At 44.8% G+C, this 20,521-nt stretch overlaps 1 protein-coding gene across 1 annotated transcript in view; it reads right to left on the bottom strand.

Annotated features, from left to right (window-relative positions):
* The window catches only part of LOC123486198 (acid-sensing ion channel 2-like), a gene marked incomplete at its 3' end in the record, with an annotated part of 106,781 nt that extends 89,537 nt beyond the window's left edge, over window positions 1-17,244 (bottom strand). Inside the window, exon 1 of the mRNA XM_045217452.1 lies at window positions 16,129-17,244. Within this exon, the coding sequence (XP_045073387.1) occupies window positions 16,129-16,821 (693 nt within the window). The remainder of the gene's footprint in view (window positions 1-16,128) is intronic.
* Between the last annotated feature and the right edge of the window lie 3,277 nt (window positions 17,245-20,521).

The raw sequence follows: 20,521 nt of genomic DNA, 5'->3' as shown, positions 1-20,521 counted from the left end.
GTGACCTCAGACTCAATCTTCGATGCGAGGAAGCTACATATATTTCTGAAGAACTATGGTCAAGATGCTTGCTGGATTCAACGTACTGACATCTTGCTGGGGTCCTGCTGCTACATGGCTGTACTCTCTGATTTGCTGAAGTACAAAATACTCTACTCAGTGCCATCTCTGTTGAGCGAAGTGCCAGAGACACACTTTGGTCCATCAGGCAACCTGCTGCAGTGGTTAAATCGAAGATGGCTGCCAAATGATTCAGTATGCATGGGAAGTGCTCACGCAGTGACTTCAGGTGGACCTGTGCCAACTGTTTTGCAACAGTAGTTGACTACAAGTGTGCCCCAGGGTTGAGAAGGCACGGCACCACATCAGTCAGCGACTGGCTGTCAGTTTGAAATTGGTCGGTGTGGATTGCGAACAGCTCCAGCAACTTCACATGCTGCTTTAGCTTGGCCTAGTCACGCTCCGTCCTTCCCTCTGATTTGTTCCCTGTTAGTTAGTGATAGCTAGTGATAGTGATGCACAAAATAGGCCTATTTGAAACATCGGCATCTACTGGCAGCATTTACTTGCTAGATTCAGAAACTCGAAAACCCTATTAGAAAAAAATGCTTGAAAACCCCATTTGATTTTTGCCCAAAGTTTAGAAGAAAAAAACTAAACGCAAAGATAATTTATGATGTTTTTTATTTTATTTTAGTTAGTTTTGCAGTCAAAGTTAATAGTTTCAGTTTAGTTTTTCAAATATTTTTTTTAGTTTACTAAATAGTTTTTACAATTTTAGCTTTTATTTTAGTTTCAGTTTTCGTTTACTCTAATAACCTTGGATTGTGCTCATCTCTGCTCCTCTCATGGCATGATCCTGGGTCACATCCAGCTGCAGGGCCTATTCTACCTCCACCTGTCTAAATCAAGTCCCAGCCCAGACACCAGCTAAGCACCCTGTCTGCATAGTTAACAGACCATGCTGCATGACTGGATCTGAAGCTTCTTTGGGTAGATTTAGTAATGCTCTTCAGACAATGCTTTAAGTGGGAGCTATTTAAAAACCTCCTCCAGGCTATTATTATTACAATCACTATTTAACCCCCATTGTTTTGGGGTAATCAATGCTAAAGTTACTCTGTGGTGGCTGTTGCCAAGTAGTGGAACCCTAATCCCAGGTTGCAGTCACTGATGGGGCCAAATTTGCTCGCTGAGAGAAAATGTTAACTTGCACTTGACATCAAAGGTGAATCACAATTGTAAAATCAGATTTTTCCAAAATGAATATGCATGTTTTGGCAAAGGCCTTTGAATAAAGGCCCTATCAATTAGATTTAAGAAAATAATCCTCATTATTTTAACATCAGAGTTAAACCCATAAGCAATGCACTGTTTAGGTCAACTTCAAACGTGACCTATTTTGTCTATGGATTTTAATTGGTGATGTACTGTATACTACTCACTAGATTTGGCGGAAAAACTAAGACAGGAGGATGTCTTGCTGTGAAAATGCTGCTGCATTTCCATAATTCATGAAGATATTCATGGGAAGGGGGAAGAACACAACACTGAGACATTCTGCATGTTCAATTATTGACAGGCACTCCAAATCTCAGTGAGGAATGTATCTTTCATATTGTTCAGTTGATCCTCCTGAGTCCTGTCTGTTCTTTGTTTTTATTCTATTTCTGTCTCTCACTTCCCTCTGTACAGTATGTCTTTCAATTTCCTTTATAATGCCCTCTCTCTCTCTCTCTCTCTTCTCAGACTTCTGTGGCATTGTGGAACATTTCTGGGATCTTTTATTTCAGCTCAAGAAACATGGACCAACACTTTACATGTTGTGTTTATTAGGGCCTGTTCATAATTCTGTTGGTTAGAGTTGGGCAATACTGTTGAGCCATGTGGTGACCTTGGCCTGGGAGCCATTTCATGTCACAAGGCACAGTCTCTATTGCCAGCCCCATGAGAACTGTACTGTCTGATCTCTCTCTCTCTCTCTCTCTCTCTCTCTCTCTCTCTCTCTCTCTCTCTCTCTCTCTCTCTCTCTCTCTCTCTCTCTCTCTCTCTCTCTCTCTCTCTCTCTCTCTCTCTCTCTCTCTCTCTCTCTCTCTCTCTCTCTCTCTCTCTCTCTCTCTCTCTCTCTCTCTCTCTCTCTCTCTCTCTCTCTCTCTCTCTCTCTCTCTCTCTCGTCATGGTAATAACACAGAGACAACAGTCCTCTATAGGCTTGATGCTCATGTCCAACCCCAGACTGTATACTATAGGTTAATAGAAGGGAGGTGGACATGTATGCATCAACCAGGGCCTTCTATGCATCTAAATATGTTGCCTTGCTGCATTTCTTCATATAGATGGATGGATACATGGAAAGGTAATAAAATATGGATTATGGAGGGGATCATCCAGTCCAGATATCTGGGTTTACCAATACATCCAGAAAGGTCATAGGAAAGGTCCTTGGATTTCCTTTTTACCTGAGACAGGGAGCTGTAAAGCCGCTGTGTGTGTGTGTGCATGTGTCAGATATGTAATCAATGAAAACCAGAAACCAGATTTTATGGAAAGATACAGGTAGAAAGTTGTCAGCAGTGCATCCACCCTCTGTCAGGTTGTGTTCATTCTCCCTCACAGTACCGTCACCAGATAATGAGGTGGGGAGAAACACCTGCTATGCCTTTCAAGTCACTGCCTCTCTGCTGTGGCAAAGGGAGCTCCATCTCCATGGTTTGGAACAGAGACCTTCTGGTGCATAAAACAGCTTCAAGCTGCTTTAGACAGATAACTCGGGAAATCACAAAATGCTGCCAGTAAGCATATTCCTGAGATAAAAAAACATGCGTATCACAAGCAGAAATCTGGAATAAAGAAATGCTGGGTCCATTTTACTCCATTTTCGGCGTGGCGGCTGACAGCTGCACCATAATGATCTAGTAGTATTAGATCCCGTCTGGGGGTGTTGTAATGCATGTCAGGGATATGTGTTAAAGAGCGTGAGATATGGAAGATGCAGCAAGGTGAGATTCAAACAACATACACAATATCCATCACATTAATGAGTTTGTGTTTCATCTCAAGGATCAGGCAGCAGACTGTAACATCTTCTGATGCTGAGCAGCCCTTCTAACTGACCTTAACTTCCACTACGTTCACAGCCAGCAGGTCAATCTCTCAGGACCATAAATGGCCAACACACACTGCTACCCTACCATACTAAACACATGTTTTATAAAACGGACAGATCCTGAATGTTAGGGTGAAGATAATGGCAAGAGAGTTCAAGAATAATGTTCTAGACAGATACTATGCAGATCTGAAATGTTCTAAACCAGTGCCTGGGCAGAACTGGACACTGGGTGAGTATGAGTGGGTGTTTGTGCTGCTTGTTGGTATGAATGTTAATAAAGCTTCTGAGAGTGTGTGTGCTGTGTGTTTACGAGTGTGTGTGTGGCTGTTTTATTTATGCAGGGGAGGTGTAGGCCGGGGACGGGGGAGGCGGTGTGGGAGAGAAGAGACCTTGGATCGTCTCCAAGTAGTTCACTTAACAGCAACCTCGATCTCTCTTTTCTTAGCTCCGATATGAGGTCTTGAAAGCTCAACCTCGACTCAACGCTCGAGCGTGGCACCGTTCAGATAGTGTGCATGAACATGTGAAGCAGGTCAAGCATGACTCCGGCTGGGTGTTCTGCAGCAGTACCTGAGGAGAGATCAGATAACGACAGCTAATGGTATTCATAGGAGGAGAACACCGTCCGTTATTTTTCCATTCCAAACACTAACATTTTAGGAGTCCTAGGGTTTTTGCATAGACATAACCTTATGAATACCAACAACGTGTAATTATTATCATCTGAATTCAAATGGGTTTTCCATGTGAGGAAATGAAGGTGATAGTTATCAAAGGGCTGTGGGTGTTGTCAGACAGACAGCCTGTGGTGGTAGTGCTGGTGTACTATAGCAGTCTGCACTCCTACTAGCAAATAAATTACCAGCAGCCTGAGCATCACGCCGGCCCTAACACACGTCAATGGTATAGATTTGACTATTAGCTAGATGGCAGGCAGCTGGACCTGGTGATCTCAGAGCACTTCTGGGTCTCTATTCTCCAGATGAAAACTAGATTTAGGGCTGGGCATGGCGGACAGAGGGCTTGCTGTGATAATGAGATTGCTGTGGACGGGGGCTGCTGGGGCTACCGCTTCCCCTGACTGGCAGCGTTGTTTACTCCAGACCAGATCAATAGTTTATGGTGTGCTGTACAGCGCCCCACTGAAAGGTCAATGACAAATGACCAAAGGAGAGCTGTGCTTTCTTACCCAGGTGTTTTTAAAATGCCATCGCTTGCTCTCACAGGCCCCACGGTAATTGGACTAGCTTTGAGGGCTGCTGTGTACAGGGACTTTAGTCCAAACAGGGCCAAGTCAATCATCTCACACTGCCTTCATGTCCAAACGGCCATGTCAATCACCTCACACTGCCTTCATGTCCAAACGGCCATGTCAATCACCTCACACTGCCTTCATGTCCAAACAGGGCCATGTCAATCACCTCACACTGCCTTCATATCCAAACAGAGAGGTGATTGACTTGGTGTGGGAAACAACAGGTGGAGGAAGCTTTCTGCTATACAAAGAAACAGTGGCGACAGTAGTCTACATCAGAGATGTCAAATAAAACCAAGCTGACATTTGCACACACAAAAATCTAAGTTACAAAAAACGGTATTATGCAGTGCTACGTTCTACAACGCAAGCTAGAGTTGCAAGAGGATTGTTTGAGGTTAGACTTGGGGTGCAATGCAAAGCAAGAGCTTATTCAAGGTACTGTAAGAAAAAAATCAGATTTAAAGGGTTTTGTGACTGAGGTAACTTTGTGACTTCATGGCAATCCACTCAGTGAATGTGGCATTTAATTTCTCCATCTAGAACACAGATCCCTCTGAGGAACTGTGAGTTTACCCTGTCTCTATAAAATTAATTATCCACAAAGCCTAACACCACACTCAAAGAGTGCAACAGCACACCTAGCATCAACGTTGTTAATAAGTTAACGCCCTTCTAAGATTTCTCAAGGGATATAGTTGATAGATTCTAGTGGTTAGGCATGTCCTGTTGTATTGTTGTATTGTGTTGTATGTCCTGTTGAGTGCTTGATTGGCTAGTAATCTCCATCTCTGAGCATTGTTTACATTTATTATCTGAGGTGCAACATCTGTTTCAAACAGGGGCTTGGTTAAGTAGGGTATAGATCTGTACAGTTGAAGTCGGAAGTTTACATACACCTTAGCCAAATACATTTAAACTCAGTTTTTCACAATTCCTGACATTTAATCCTAGTAAAAATTCCCTGTCTTAGGTCAGTTAGGATCACCACTTTATTTTAAGAATGTGAAATGTCAGAAAAATAGTAGAGAGAATTATTTATTTCAGCTTTTATTTCTTTCAACACATTCCCAGTGGGTCAGAAGCTTACATACATTCCATTAGTATTTGGTAGCATTGCCTTTCAATTGTTTAACTTGGGTCAAAACGTTTCGGGTAGCCTTCCACAAGCTTCCCACAATAAGTTGGGTGAATTTTGGCCCATTCCTCCTGACAGAGCTGGTGTAACTGAGTCAGGTTTGTAGGCCTCCTTGCTCGCACACAATTTTTCAGTTCTGCCCAACAAATGTTCTATAGGATTGAGGTCAGGGCTTTGAGATGGCCACTCCAACACCTTGACTTTGTTGTCCTTAAGCCATTTTGCCACAACTTTGGAAGTATGCTTAGGGTCATTGTCCATTTGGAAGACCCATTTGCGCCCAAGCTTTAACTTCCTGACTGATGTCTTGAGATGTTGCTTCAATATATCCACATACACATTTCCGTCCTCATGATGCCATCTATTCTGTGAAGTGCACCAGTCCCTCCTGCAGCAAAGCACCCCCACAGCATGATGCTGCCACCCCCGTGCTTCACGGTTGGGATGGTGTTCTTCGGCTTGAAAGTCCCCCCTTTTTCCTCCAAACATAACGATGGTCATTATGGCCAAACAGTTCTATTTTTGTTTAATCAGACCAGAGGACATTTCTCCAAAAAGTACAATCTTTGTCCCCATGTGCAGTTGCAAACCGTAGTATGGCTTTTTTATGGCGGTTCTGGAGCAGTGGCTTCTTCCTTGCTGAGCGGCCTTTCAGGTTATGTCGATATAGGACTCGTTTACTGTGGATATAGATACTTTTGTACCCGTTTCCTCCAGCATCTTCACAAGGTCCTTTGCTGTTGTTCTGGGATTGATTTACACTTTTTGCACCAAAGTACGTTCATCTCTAGGAGGCAGAACGCGTCTCCTTCCTGAGTGGTATGACGGCTGCGTGGTCCCATGGTGTTTATACTTGCGTACTATTGTTTGTACAGATGAACGTGGTACCTTCAAGGCGCTTGGAAATTGCTCCCAAGGTTGAACCAGACTTGTGGAGGTCTACAATTATTTTTCTGAGGTCTTGGCTGATTTCTTTTGATTTTCCCATGATGTCAAGCAAAGAGGCACTGAGTTTGAAGGTAGCCCTTGAAATACATCCACAGGTACACCTCCAATTGACTCAAATTATGTCAATTAGCCTATCAGAAGCTTCTAAAGTCACAGTCAACTTAGTGTTTTTACATTTCTGACCCACTGAAATTGGGATACAGTGAATTAAAAGTGAAATAATCTGTCTGTAAACAATTGTTGGAAAAATTACTTGTGTCATGCACTAAGTAGATGTCCTAACTGACTTGCCAAAACTATAGTTTGTTAACAAGACATTTGTGGAGTGGTTGAAAAACAAGTTTTAATGACTCCAACCTAAGTGTATGTAAAGTTCCGACTTCAACTGTATATGAGATATAAAGTAGAGAATGGATTATCTACTACGTCTGCCCTGCTTTTATAAGTTATGATACACATCATAATATGTGGGATGGTAAGGCAAGCTGTGTGTTAAATTGATTATGGGTCTGTGATCACACAGGTTTTTTTCTGGATCAAAAAGGGGCTTAGGCGGGTGGGTGTGGCAGGGTGCGTGGCAATGGGCGCGGTCGGCCAGTCGGCGTGGCTGAACTTTAGAGGCCCCTACCTCAGATATTGCGAGCTTTAGTTTGACAATTGCGCTGACTTAATGCCAGCCGAAAATAGAGCCCTGGGAGTGAATGGCAATGAGCTTCCTTCCACACATACCATATGAGTCAATGTGCAGGGCTTGACATTAACCTTTTTTGCCACTGTTTGGACTTAGGTGGCCCAAAAAAACGCTTAGGCGGCCCGATCAGGGATCACTGTGGCTCAGTAATCCTTGACAATTAAGTGGGGAATAGTGTGGTTTGGTTCAGTGTAGATTTCTATCTGTGACATAAGGCTGAGGGGGAGAGTGAAATGGACCTCCATAAACTATAGCAAACATCTAATGGATTTATTGATCAGGGAGCTGTCCCATAGTTCCTGTTCACTATGATAGATTTGGCACAGGGGAGTCTACCGCAGGAGGTCGGGCAGAATTATGGTCCCTCATTTAAATTCACTACCATACTACCCTTTTGCTACCGTCTCTCTCTCTCTCTCTCTCTCTCTCTCTCTCTCTCTCTCTCTCTCTCTCTCTCTCTCTCTCTCGCTCTCTCTCTCGCTCTCTCTCTCGCTCTCTCTCTCGCTGTGTTCTCACTATCTCTGCTTGCCCCACACACACACACACACACACACACACACACACACACACACACACACACACACACACACACACACACACACACACACACACACACACACACACACACACACACACATACAGTATGAGTCAATGTGTATGGTTTATGTGTGTATGTGTGTGTGTGTGGAAGGAAGCTCATTACCATTGACAGTTCATCTCACTCTTCCCTTCTTCTAAAGGGTCCTATAGTGGCAGTACTCTAAATGCAATGGTAATGATTTACACACCCTGAGGGAAGCCTTTTTCTGTGATGCAGTGATGGTCTAATGAGATGCGCACACTGACACTGAGGGGGCCGAGTTACAGGCATCACATAAGGCTTCCTCCTGTGTTATAGCAGTGGATGGAGAGGAGAGAGGAAGGCCTCACTGGAATCCCACTGGCTCAGGAGACTGAGATCAATCACTACTGTACAGTAGGCTTAAACACACAACCAGCTGAGAAACACACCCACCACAAATACAATACAACTCAACCACAGGTCAATGCTACATACTGTGCATACAAAGAATGACACACACACACACCCCACTGATACAACCAACCCAACCCAATCCAGGCACTATGCTCTGTGGATACAAAGAGAAACAGAAATGAAGAGGCTAAATAATGACTGCAGATTCGCATCCTCACACAGTCTCACTGTAACGGACATTGCACACATACAAAGTCAAAACCAAACAGCCACTTACATCCTGAGATAACTGGGTGAGGTTACCTACACCCTGTCTACTCCCTGTCTATACCCTGTCTATACCCTGTCTACTCTCTGTCTATACCCTGTCTACTCCCTGTCTATACCCTGTCTACTCCCTGTCTATACCCTGTCTACTCCCTGTCTATACCCTGTCTATACCCCGTCTACTCCCTGTCTATACCCTGTCTACACCCTGTCTACACACTGTCTACTCCCTGTCTACTCCCTGTCTACTCCCTGTCTATACCCTGTCTACTCCCTGTCTATACCCTGTATATACCCTGTCTACATCCTGTCTACATCCTGTCTATACCCTGTCTACACCCTGTATACTCCCTGTCTATACCCTGTCTATACCCTGTCTACACCCTGTCTATACCCTGTCTACTCCCTGTCTATACCCTGTCTATACCCTGTCTATACCCTGTTTACACCCTGTCTATACCCTGTCTATACCCTGTCTATACCCTGTCTATACCATGTCTACTCCCTGTCTACACCCTGTCTATACCCTGTCTATACCGTGTATACTCCCTGTCTACACCCTGTCTATATCCTGTCTACTCCCTGTCTATACCATGTCTACTCCCTGTCTATACCATGTCTTTACCCTGTCTACTCCCTGTCTATACCCTGTCTACTCCCTGTCTATACCCTGTCTATACCCTGTCTACTCCCTGTCTACACCCTGTCTATACCATGTCTACTCCCTGTCTACACCCGGTCTACTCCCTGTCTATACCATGTCTACTCCCTGTCTATACCATGTCTACTCCCTGTCTATACCCTGTCTACTCCCTGTCTACACCCTGTCTACACCCTGTCTACACCCTGTCTACACCCTGTCTATACCCTGTCTACTCCCTGTCTATACTCTGTCTACTCCCTGTCTACTCCATGTCTATACCCTGTCTACTCCCTGTCTATACCCTGTCTATACCCTGTCTATACCCTGTCTATACCATGTCTACTCCCTGTCTATACCCTGTCTATACCCTGTCTATACCCTGTCTACACCATGTCTATACCATGTATACTCCCTGTCTACACCCTGTCTATACCCTGTCTATACCATGTCTACTCCCTGTCTACACCCTGTCTATACCCTGTCTACTCCCTGTCTATACCCTGTCTACTCCCTGTCTATACCATGTCTACTCCCTGTCTATACCCTGTCTACTCCCTGTCTATACCATGTCTACTCCCTGTCTACACCCTGTCTATACCCGGTCTACTCCCTGTCTACTCCCTGTCTACTCCCTGTCTATACCCTGTCTATACCCTGTCTATACCATGTCTACACCCTGTCTATACCCTGTCTACTCCCTGTCTACTCCCTGTCTACACCCTGTCTACACCCTGTCTACTCCCTGTCTATACCCTGTCTATACCATGTCTACTCCCTGTCTACACCATGTCTATACCCTGTCTATACCCGTGTCTATACCCTGTCTACACCCTGTCTACTCCCTGTCTACTCCCTGTCCACTCCCTGTCCACTCCCTGTCCACACCCTGTCCACACCCTGTCCACACCCTGTCCACATCCTGTCCATATCCTGTCTATACCCTGTCCACACCCTGTCCATACCCTGTCTATACACTGTCTACACCCTGTATACATTACTCAGCCACAGAACTTCAGGAGCACCTGTGGTGAGAATCCTAAATGAATCGATGTCTTTGTTCCAGTCAGGATGAGTGCCTCACTCTAGATGACAGAGATTGGTTTGAAACAGTATTCCAGGGACTTGGCCTGAGGGCATGTTTCTGATTAAGTACCACATTGTTTGACGGCGTGCTGCTCTGCTCCTCGTTCTGTTCCGGACAGGGAGGCCACCGATACAGAGGACTGATAGCAGGATCATTACTGCGCTAGTGCTGGCTAATCAAACGCTGTGTTTAAACTTAATGAAAGCCATCCATTTCTGTCAAGCCATGGACACACAAGGCTGACCATCACAATGGGGGTAGGCCATGTATGAAGGAGTATGAAGAGTGAGGGCACTGCTTTGCACTCGTTCAACTGTATTTATTGCAGGGGTGGAGGTTGATATTGCTCTGTCAGTGTGTTTCAATGCAAAGCTGCTCAAAATGTAAAGTGAAGTGAGAGTGGCTGAGAGTCTAAAACTTGTGCTATAATGCTTGACACATCAGTGAGGACTGTAGCTGTAGTCCCACATAAACACACAGACACATACGCTCTGTCTTCACAAACACAGATGTGCACGCATCACATTCATTTGACACTCCCTTTCTGTTCTCGAGTGAGTTTTACAGGTGCTAGGGCCAATGGAGGGAGATAAGAAGAGAAAAATGAAATGCAAAAATAAATAAATATTCAAGTTTTTGTGTCACCTCAGAGAAAACATCTGTCACTGTCACAGCACCATGAGAAGCACAGACACAAACAAACAAACATACACAGAGAGAGAGAGAGAGAGAGAGAGAGAGAGAGAGAGAGAGAGAGAGAGAGAGAGAGAGAGAGAGAGAGAGAGAGAGAGAGATCAGACAGTACAGTTCTCATGGGGCTGGCAATAGAGACTGTGCCTTGTGACATGAAATGGCTCCCAGGCCAAGGTCACCACATGGCTCAACAGTATTGCCCAACTCTAACCAACAGAATTATGAACAGGCCCTAATAAACACAACATGTAAAGTGTTGGTCCCATGTTTCATGAGCTGAAATAAAAGATCCCAGAAATGTTCCACAATGCCACAGAAGTCTCAAGTTTTGAGGGAGCGTGCAATTGACATGCTGACTGCAGGAATGTCCACCAGAGCTGTTGCCAGATAATTGAATGTTAATTTCTCTACCATAAGTCGTTTTAGAGAATTTGGCAGTACGTCCAACCGGCCTCACAACCACAGACCACGTGTAACCACGCCAGCCCAGGACCTCCACATCTGGCTTCTTCACCTGCGGGATCGACTGAGACCAGCCACCCGGACAGCTGATGACACTGAGGAGTCTGTCTGTAATAAAGCCCTTTGGGTGGGCCTATGCCCTCCCAGGCCCACCCATGGTTGCGCCCCTGCCCAGTCATGTGAAATCCATAGATTAGGGTCTAATGAATTCATTTCAATTGACTGATTTCCTTATACGGTATGAACTGTAACTCAATAAAATAGTTGAAATTGTTGCATGTTGCATTTATATTTTTGTTCAGTAGAAGTAAATACTGTACAAAGCAAATACTGGGTAACAGTTATGTGGGGGCAAAATGGTTTTGTTACAGTCTAAATGATATGAAAATGCTTAAGATGAATAGTGCTATTCACTGGTAATTTTCCCTGCTGTCCAGTAACCTCTTCATACACCCCACAAAGGAGGGATTTGTTTTTGGCCCTCATCTCTGGGGCACTAAAGGCCTAACCAGGCTGAATTCTTGTTCTGTTTGTTTAGGTTCTAAAGATCTTATCCCTCCCCTATCTTAGACACTTAGGCTGTGAGAACTGGTTAGAACCTGCTTTTATTTGTTTTAATGCTTTAAGGGAGTAGAGTTATTTACCCATTATCTCTTTTGTAAGCAAACCTCTCTCTAGAAGGGGTAAACAACTCTTTGTGTAGATAAAGTATATAAATACTGTGTGATTTGTAAATAATGAGAGGGAACTTCCTGGCAATTGCTTGAATAAAACTGGGAAATGAGCTCTGCCTGATCCTTGGAATGAGATTTTCCTCAACAGTTAGTAAATACTGTACGAAGCAAATACTAAGTACAACTAGTCAAGATGGATAAATCCAGCAGCTCAAAAGACAGGAATGAAAATAAATATAGATAAATAATAATAATAGCCTACCTTGGTTCTAGAGTTCCATGACAGCATTTAAGGACAAACAACAGGTAAAAGGGTGTGACTGTGAACCAGGAGTTGGAACCGGTTCAGGGAATAGAACCCAAAACCTCCCTGAACCGAAAACCTGATTCTTTTTATTTTAATTTTTTTTGAGGAACAGAATCAGAACAGGGAAAGAAAGTGATCTATACTGTTCCGGAACAGAACCATTATTTAAAAGCATGGGAATCGGTTAATAACAAACTTTTACGTTCCGGGCAACAAGGCGCCTATGCAAAGCCCTCACTCTGTCACTCGTATTCCAGTGTCTGCCTGCCAGCTGAAAATCTTTGCCAGTGTATGTGTTTGTAGGCAACCTGCCCTTCCCCCTTCGAAGCTTAGGCTACTGTAGCCTACTGACGTTACAAGCCTTCAGAAATTAGGGAGAGATGTTTTATTAGAGAAGAATGGATTCACTTTTTCAATGCTAGTTACGGATACTATAGTTATCACGTTTCACATTGGGTTAAATAACTACAAAAAGGTAAGACGTGTTTTTCATTCTGGTGCTGCTCTGCACACACAAGCTTGTTAGTTAGCTAGCTAGCTCTGGTCCAACTTTAAGACAACTCTCGGAAGTTCAACGACATTCAAAAGTTCCTCCACAGAAGCCGTTCCTCAGTAGGTATAATTCTGTGGGCCTAATTCAGATAATGTATGTCATAACTATGACCAGTGCTTCAAGCCAAGTCTCCTCCTCCACCCTCTCTAGCTCTCTCCCCACCAGCAACATTTCAGTCGCATCTCGCGCCCCTACACTTGTCTGTCCATCGCGCATATAAACAACTATAGCCTAGGCAGCCGATAGCGCCCACGCACTAGCGTTCTCAATTTCAGCCTGAACCCTTGGGCAATGGCCTAATTAGCCAGAACATTTCATTTGTTCTTTTCTTTCAAAATAAAAAGCTTGATTGTATTTAAAGGCATGACTGACTGACTCATACTTATATAGGCTACTATAGTACTTAATAATAATAATAATAATAATAATAATAATAATAATAATCCTAAGAAGAAGAAGGAGAAGGTGGGTAAGCTGTGTGCTTTGTGTGCCACTGCCAAACATGTGTTAGATTAAAAAGTTTGTGTTTTCTGACTATTTGGAACAGTGTAAACAACACCTAACAAATTAGAAATCCCAGAGAGTCTGTTCTAACGAAGAAATGCATTTCTTTGCCTACAAAGATTAAACATAGTTGCATTCTGACCCCTGCTGACATGTTGCGGTTTATTTGTTTAATTATTCAAGGCTCCCTTTGTTATTTCATTTTAAAAAACTAAGCCTACTGATGATATTAGCTTACTTATTATTATACTGATGATAATAATAACAAAAACTAAAAGAAGAAAGAGATCAAGAAGAAGGAGAGGACTGAGCGAGTGTTTTGTGACTGTTTGGAACAGTGGAAACAACACTGAATAAATTATAAGAAATCACAGATAATCTGTTTTAACAAAAACAATTAGCTCACGGAATCAAACACAAACTTAAAAACAGGCAACAGAAGAAGCATCTGTCTAATTTCTGAAGATATATACAGTATGAATGTTTTACTGTATAAACCCTGAGATCCACATACAGTGGGGAAAAAAAGTATTTAGTTAGCCACCAATTGTGCAAGTTCTCCCACTTAAAAACGTCAACTATGACAGACAAAATGAGAAAGAAAAATCCAGAAAATCACATTGTAGGATTTTTAATGAATTTATTTGCAAATTATGGTGGAAAATAAGTATTTGGTCACCTACAAACAAGCAAGATTTCTGGCTCTCACAAACCTGTAACTTCTTCTTTAAGAGGCTCCTCTGTCCTCCACTCGTTACCTGTATTAATGGCACCTGTTTGAACTTGTTATCAGTATAAAAGACACCTGTCCACAACCTCAAACAGTCACACTCCAAACTCCACTATGGCCAAGACCAAAGAGCTGTCAAAGGACACCAGAAACAAAATTGTAGACCTGCACCAGGCTGGGAAGACTGAATCTGCAATAGGTAAGCAGCTTGGTTTGAAGAAATCAACTGTGGGAGCAATTATTAGGAAATGGAAGACATACAAGACCACTGATAATCTCCCTCGATCTGGGGCTCCACGCAAGATCTCACCCCGTGGGGTCAAAATGATCACAAGAACAGTGAGCAAAAATCCCAGAACCACACGGGGGGACCTAGTGAATGACCTTAAGAGAGCTGGGACCAAAGTAACAAAGCCTACCATCAGTAACACACTACGCCGCCAGGGACTCAAATCCTGCAGTGCAAGACGTGTCCCCCTCCTTAAGCCAGTACATGTCCAGGCCCGTCTGAAGTTTGCTAGAGTGCATTTGGATGATCCAGAAGAGGATTGGGAGAATATCATATGGTCAGATGAAACCAAAATAGAACTTTTTGGTAAAAACTCAACTCGTCGTGTTTGGAGGACAAAGAATGCTGAGTTGCATCCAAAGAACACCATACCTACTGTGAAGCATGGGGGTGGAAACATCATGCTTTGGGGCTGTTTTTCTGCAAAGGGACCAGGACGACTGATCCGTGTAAAGGAAAGAATGAATGGGGCCATGTATCGTGAAAACCTCCTTCCATCAGCAAGGGCATTGAAGATGAAACGTGGCTGGGTCTTTCAGCATGACAATGATCCCAAACACACCACCCGGGCAACGAAGGAGTGGCTTCGTAAGAAGCATTTCAAGGTCCTGGAGTGGCCTAGCCAGTCTACAGATCTCAACCCCATAGAAAATCTTTGGAGGGAGTTGAAAGTCCGTGTTGCCCAGCGACAGCCCCAAAACATCACTGCTCTAGAGGAGATCTGCATGGAGGAATGGGCCAAAATACCAGCAACAGTGTGTGAAAACCTTGTGAAGACTTACAGAAAACGTTTGACCTGTGTCATTGCCAACAAAGGGTATATAACAAAGTATTGAGAAACTTTTGTTATTGACCAAATACTTATTTTCCACCATAATTTGCAAATAAATTCATTAAAAATCCTACAATGTGATTTTCTGGATTTCCTTTTCTCATTTTGTCTGTCATAGTTGACGTGTACCTATGATGAAAATTACAGGCCTCTCTCATCTTTTTAAGTGGGAGAACTTGCACAATTGGTAGCTGACTAAATACTTTTTTCCCCCACTCTTTAACAGTTGTTGATTATATTCAAGTTGGGTTTTCCCCTCTCATCACTTTTCTTAGACAAGGCAAGGGCTTTTCCCTCTCTCCTCACTCCGCTCGCTTCAGTCTCTGCCACGTTGTTGTAAACACCAGTGTAAATTAATAGTCTACTGTTCAACTTTAACAAAATAGCAATATGGTCTAGGGAAAGGTGCGTCCGTTTTCTAGAAATCAGGCATTGTTTTGGTTTCGGGCTCATTACATTTATGTGATGTCGGACCGGGCCTTGGCTCAGGCTTCAGCTCATTGGGCTTCTGTCAGACCGGGCTCAAATTTTCAGCCCCAATGAGAACTCTAACATTGGCTGCATAGGCTAAAACAACTATAGCTTGCCCGCTCCAAAGCAAGCTGCCTTATCCTCACTGATCGGTCAAGTAATTTAATGCTGAGCTAATGTGATAAAAAACTATTATTTAAAAAGGAACAGAAAGGAACGATATAAACAGGTACTTTTGTTTCGAAACTGGTATTTTGTATGTCGGAACAGTGGAACGGGCAAAAAAAAAAATAGGGTTCTGTTCAGAACGAAGCGATTGGAAAATAATTGTGGTTCCAAACCCTGCTGTTAACTACTGTGAACTTCAAGGAAAGAGATGAAACTCCATGAAAAGAGGAGATACAACAGGTGAAATCAGAGTAACAGTCTGGGAGGTTCAACCACCACACAGTGAAACTGTGAATGAAGAAATGATTTAAGAGGGAGCTGTGATGAGACTTACAGAGGTGAAGTTCTGGGGACCGCACGGTTCTCCTCGGTACTTGCAGGAGAGAAGCATGTCCTCCAGCTGGTGGCTCAGCCGGTCCATAAACTCCAGGTTGCTGCCCTCAAAGTTTCTGGGGGGCAGGAACAGCCTGAAGTCAGACAGTTTACTGAACCAGGCCTGGCTGTCCTCCTGCAGCAAATCGAGCACCATAGGCCTCACCGTCCGGTTGGCCAGCAGTAGGCCCAGCCAGTGGCCAGCAAAGTACAGGTCACTTTTGGTGAGCTTGTAGAGGCGGATGGGGTTGTTGTTGCAGATAGTGACTGTGGGGAAGGGCATCTCCTTGGCCCACTCTGTGTGGATCCGTGTGTAGGTGGGGAAGGAGAGCCAGTGGAGCAGGCGGTTGGAGGACCAGGACAGGAGCAGGCCCATTGAGGTGCACAGGGCCAGCAGCCAGAAGGCCCGACGGCCCATGGAGCCACCGGGGACAAACACATGCCTGAGGCCGTGCAGACGTGTCCTGGCCAGCAGGGTGGAGGTGATTGAGGACAGGCCTGGCCTTGCAGGGAGGCGCCGGCGGCCTCTCCTCACCACAGCTGGGGATCCCCGCTGGAGACATCTCCCCTCCAGAGCCATGGCTGCCCACAGTGCTCCTAGTGCCGGGGGAAAGGCTTCATCTCCCAGCCAGGCCTCAGGGGCTGGGGCCCACATGGAGCTCCAGGGCACCGATATCCCCACTGATGTAATCCACACCTGGATTTGTGCTTATCTGACTCTGCTGTTACACACACTCCATACAAGCTCCTCACACACAACCTCACTCCCACACACACATACTAACTCTCTCTCTTTTACAGTGTCTTCTGTTTGTTGTTGTTGGCATCCTGTTTTACTCTTTAGCTACTTGTTGGGCTTCTCCCTCTCAGTCCATCTGGTTCCCTTGATGTGAGAGTACTCCACTCATCCAACTCAGCAGTAAAAATACATTCAGCCATGCAAATACGCACCAAGCGATGCAGCTTCTACATGAGCGACTCCAGCATCCGCACCAGTTAGTGTAACACAGAGCGAGAGAGGAAGAGACAGAGGGAGAGAGAGAGAGAGAGAGAGAGAGAGAGAGAGAGAGAGAGAGAGAGAGAGAGAGAGAGAGAGAGAGAGAGAGGTAGAGGGAAAAGGATAGGGAGGGAGAAGAGAGGGGGTGGAGTGAGTGCGGAGAGAGCGGCAAGATGTGAGAGGCACAGACAAAATGAAAGAAAGGAAGGTAAAGGAAGTAAAAAGAAGAGAGCAGTGAGTCTCGGGGCTGTTGTGGTTCTATCTGGTTCCGTCTGTCAGAGAGAGGCTCATCCTGCCGGTTCCCTCTGCTCTGTCGGTGCTCCTCTCTGTGCCGACCGAAGCTGCTGTCTGTTGGGACTTTGCCGTCGCTCCACTCCGCTCAGTGAGGCTCAGCCTCGTTCAACCTGCTTACCCTCCAACACCACCACGGCCAGAGGCTGGACTAGTTTACATGCCACCACTAAAGCGAGCAGGCACGCATCGCTAATTGCCTTCGTGAGTCTCCCTCGCTAATTTCTTCTACGGCTCTTTTTGTGAGCTCACTTTTATCTTCTTGATTTCCAGCCCTCTCCTCTTCCCATCTGTCACTCTTTCACTCCCTCCCTACCCCCCCCCCCCTTTCTCCTTTCTCTTCTCCTCCTCTGCTACCTGGAGGAGCGGGTGTTGTGTCCTGCGGGTGACCACGTACGGCCAGCCAGTCTTGTGCGAGGAGCAGACACGCTTCTCACTCCCAGACGCACATGCACACACATGCACACACACTGCGTTTCCCTGTGGGAGACCTGACCAGAGTGGATGGAATATCTGTTCAGTCCCGCTCAGATCCCGGTATCTCTCTCTCTCTGTCTCTCTCTCCTGTATTCTTTCACTCTCTCCGTTTCATTTCCAATCGTAACGCTCCTCTTGTTTTTCATCCTCTTCTAAAAAATACTTGCCTCTCCAAATCAAAATCATCAACTTGCCCTCACGCTCCTCCTCCTCTCTCTCATGTGCCGATGTCCGTCAATCTTTCTCAGCTCCACCTCCAACCAGGCTCCTCCTCCTCCTATGAAGGAGAGTGCAATAGGCTGTGCGCTTTCTCTCTCTCTCTCTTCCCCTCCTGTTTGCTCCCTCTGTCCTTAGTTTTCTCTCTCTTCCTCCTTCAGATATTGCCCTGTTATTTTCAGTATTCTCTTCCTCCTGTGCAGACAGGCTGTTCCTCTGGTCCCCTCTCTCTCATTGGGCAGCGTGTCTCTCTGTGCTCCTCTCCTCCTACGCCACAGCTCTGTGTCCACCCAGCCAGTGTGAGAGCTCTCTCTCTCTCTCTCTCTCTCTCTCTCTCTCTCTCTCTCTCTCTCTCTCTCTCTCTCTCTCTCTCTCTCTCTCTCTCTCTCTCTCTCTCTCTCTCTCTCTCTCTCTCTCTCTCTCTCTCTCTCTCTCTCTCTCTCTCTCTCTCTCTCTCTCTCTCTCTCTCTCTCTCTCTCTCTCTCTCTCTCTCTCTCTCTCTCTCTCTCTCTCTCTCTCTCTCTCTCTCTCTCTCTCTCTCTCTCTCTCTCTCTCTCTCTCTCTCTCTCTCTCTCTCTCTCTCTCTCTCTCTCTCCTTACGCAACAGGAGCAGAATGGGAGAGCAGGAGAGTGTGTGTGCTCAGAGAGGGAGACTGAGACAACCAGCACCCTGCTGAATTATTGCTTTGGCTGCTTTACCCTCTTTCAACCTAGTCCTCTCTCTCTCGCTGTGTGTATTCTCTGTCTCCCTTCGTCAAATACACACAAAACAGCCCTACACAATGTGGAAAAAGGACTGGGCTTTTAGTTAAATTTCTGTCCTGTTTGTGTAACATACATTTTCTTGGATAATGTTATCCACATAGGGGTTAGACAAAATCAAGAAAATAGCTAGACATTAGGCAGATGGAGGGAAGGATGTGATTGAATTAAAGATGACAAGACAAACAAGAGTAACACTGAAGTACAACATTCAAAAGCTCTGTGGTCGTCTTAGCTAGCACAGCTTCACGCTTGGTTTCAAGCCAATCATTGCACATGTGGCTTGTTGTCGCCAACTAACTCTCTGCAGTTCAACCCATTACCACCGCAGCAGAAGGAGAGGGAAAAAACACAACTTTGACTTGTCATGTCTCCTAACAGCGTTGGCTCAGCTGTGCTCTCCAGTGAAGTCGCCTGGAGGACCACTATCCTTCCCATCCCATTTACCCCCACATACGTTCATATAGTGGACGCTTTTATCCACAAAGATGCCACCTACATGTAATGTGTGCAATACAACGAAATGAGCAGTAGCGTAGATACTACATCCCTTAGGAGAAGTATGGAGAGTGTTGGCGTGTTAGAAAACTGCAGTGGTCATAGTACTGGAAGCACAATTCCAAATAAAGAGTGGCAAATAGACAATGCATGAGACAGTGAGACATGAGTGCAGTACTAAATAGGAAGTATCATCATAATAGGTCAACAGGAAGTGATGCACCTGCATGTCTGACTCGGTCAGTGATTTGACTGGGCACCTCAGACAGTTCCAGGTACAGTCCACTCACACAGCACTGTCCAGTTGGCCTATAGCGGTTATAACGTCATCATAACAACGCAGTCATTTGGTACCTTACTTTTGAAAATATATATAATATATATAATATTTATAGATAATATATACAATAATGATATTGATTATTTAGGAGGAGCTGTTTATGGTTACAATTATCTCTTGTTGGGCCAAATAAAATCCCTGATGAAACTATAATCTCAGACACTTTCATATTTGAATATCTCGGTTTGTAAAATTGCTTCATTTGCATAAATAATTATCCGAAATGCTTTTGACAGAGCATCCACCAGCTTCCTCAGCTAATGGCAAAGTCAATATTTTTCTCCCTCGATGTGAGATAACTGTCACGGTTTCGGCCGAGGCTGCTCCTCCTCCTGATTCGGGCAGGCATCGGCGGTCGTCGTCCCCGGAGTACTAGCTGCCACCGATCTATGTTTCATGTTCGTTTGGTTTTGTCTTGATGTTGTACACCTGTGTCTTGTTAGTCCTCGTTAGTGTCCTATTTAGTTCTCGTTGTGTGTGTTTGTCTTTGTGTGTGATTGCTCTTCTGTTTGTGTTCGAGCTACGTACTTCCCTCCAGTGTTTTGGAGAGGTTTTTCGCACATGTTAGTGCGCCGTTTGTTTGACGCCTGTGTGCGCCGTTATTTTCGCCTTCGGGCTTATTGTGCTTATTTTCTACGTGAATATTGCACTAAAGTCTTTTGGACTGAGCTTCTGCGTCCTGCGCTTGATTCATGCACCACACCCACCTTCAGCACCCCTTGACAGAATCACACACCAAAATGGAATCAGCAGGATCTGCAGTTACGCCTGAGT

Source organism: Coregonus clupeaformis, unplaced genomic scaffold (genome assembly GCF_020615455.1).
Source record: "Coregonus clupeaformis isolate EN_2021a unplaced genomic scaffold, ASM2061545v1 scaf1061, whole genome shotgun sequence".
Taxonomy (NCBI): domain Eukaryota; kingdom Metazoa; phylum Chordata; class Actinopteri; order Salmoniformes; family Salmonidae; genus Coregonus; species Coregonus clupeaformis.
Note: the sequence above shows the minus strand (reverse complement) of the source record. Positions and strands in the feature narration are given on the sequence as shown.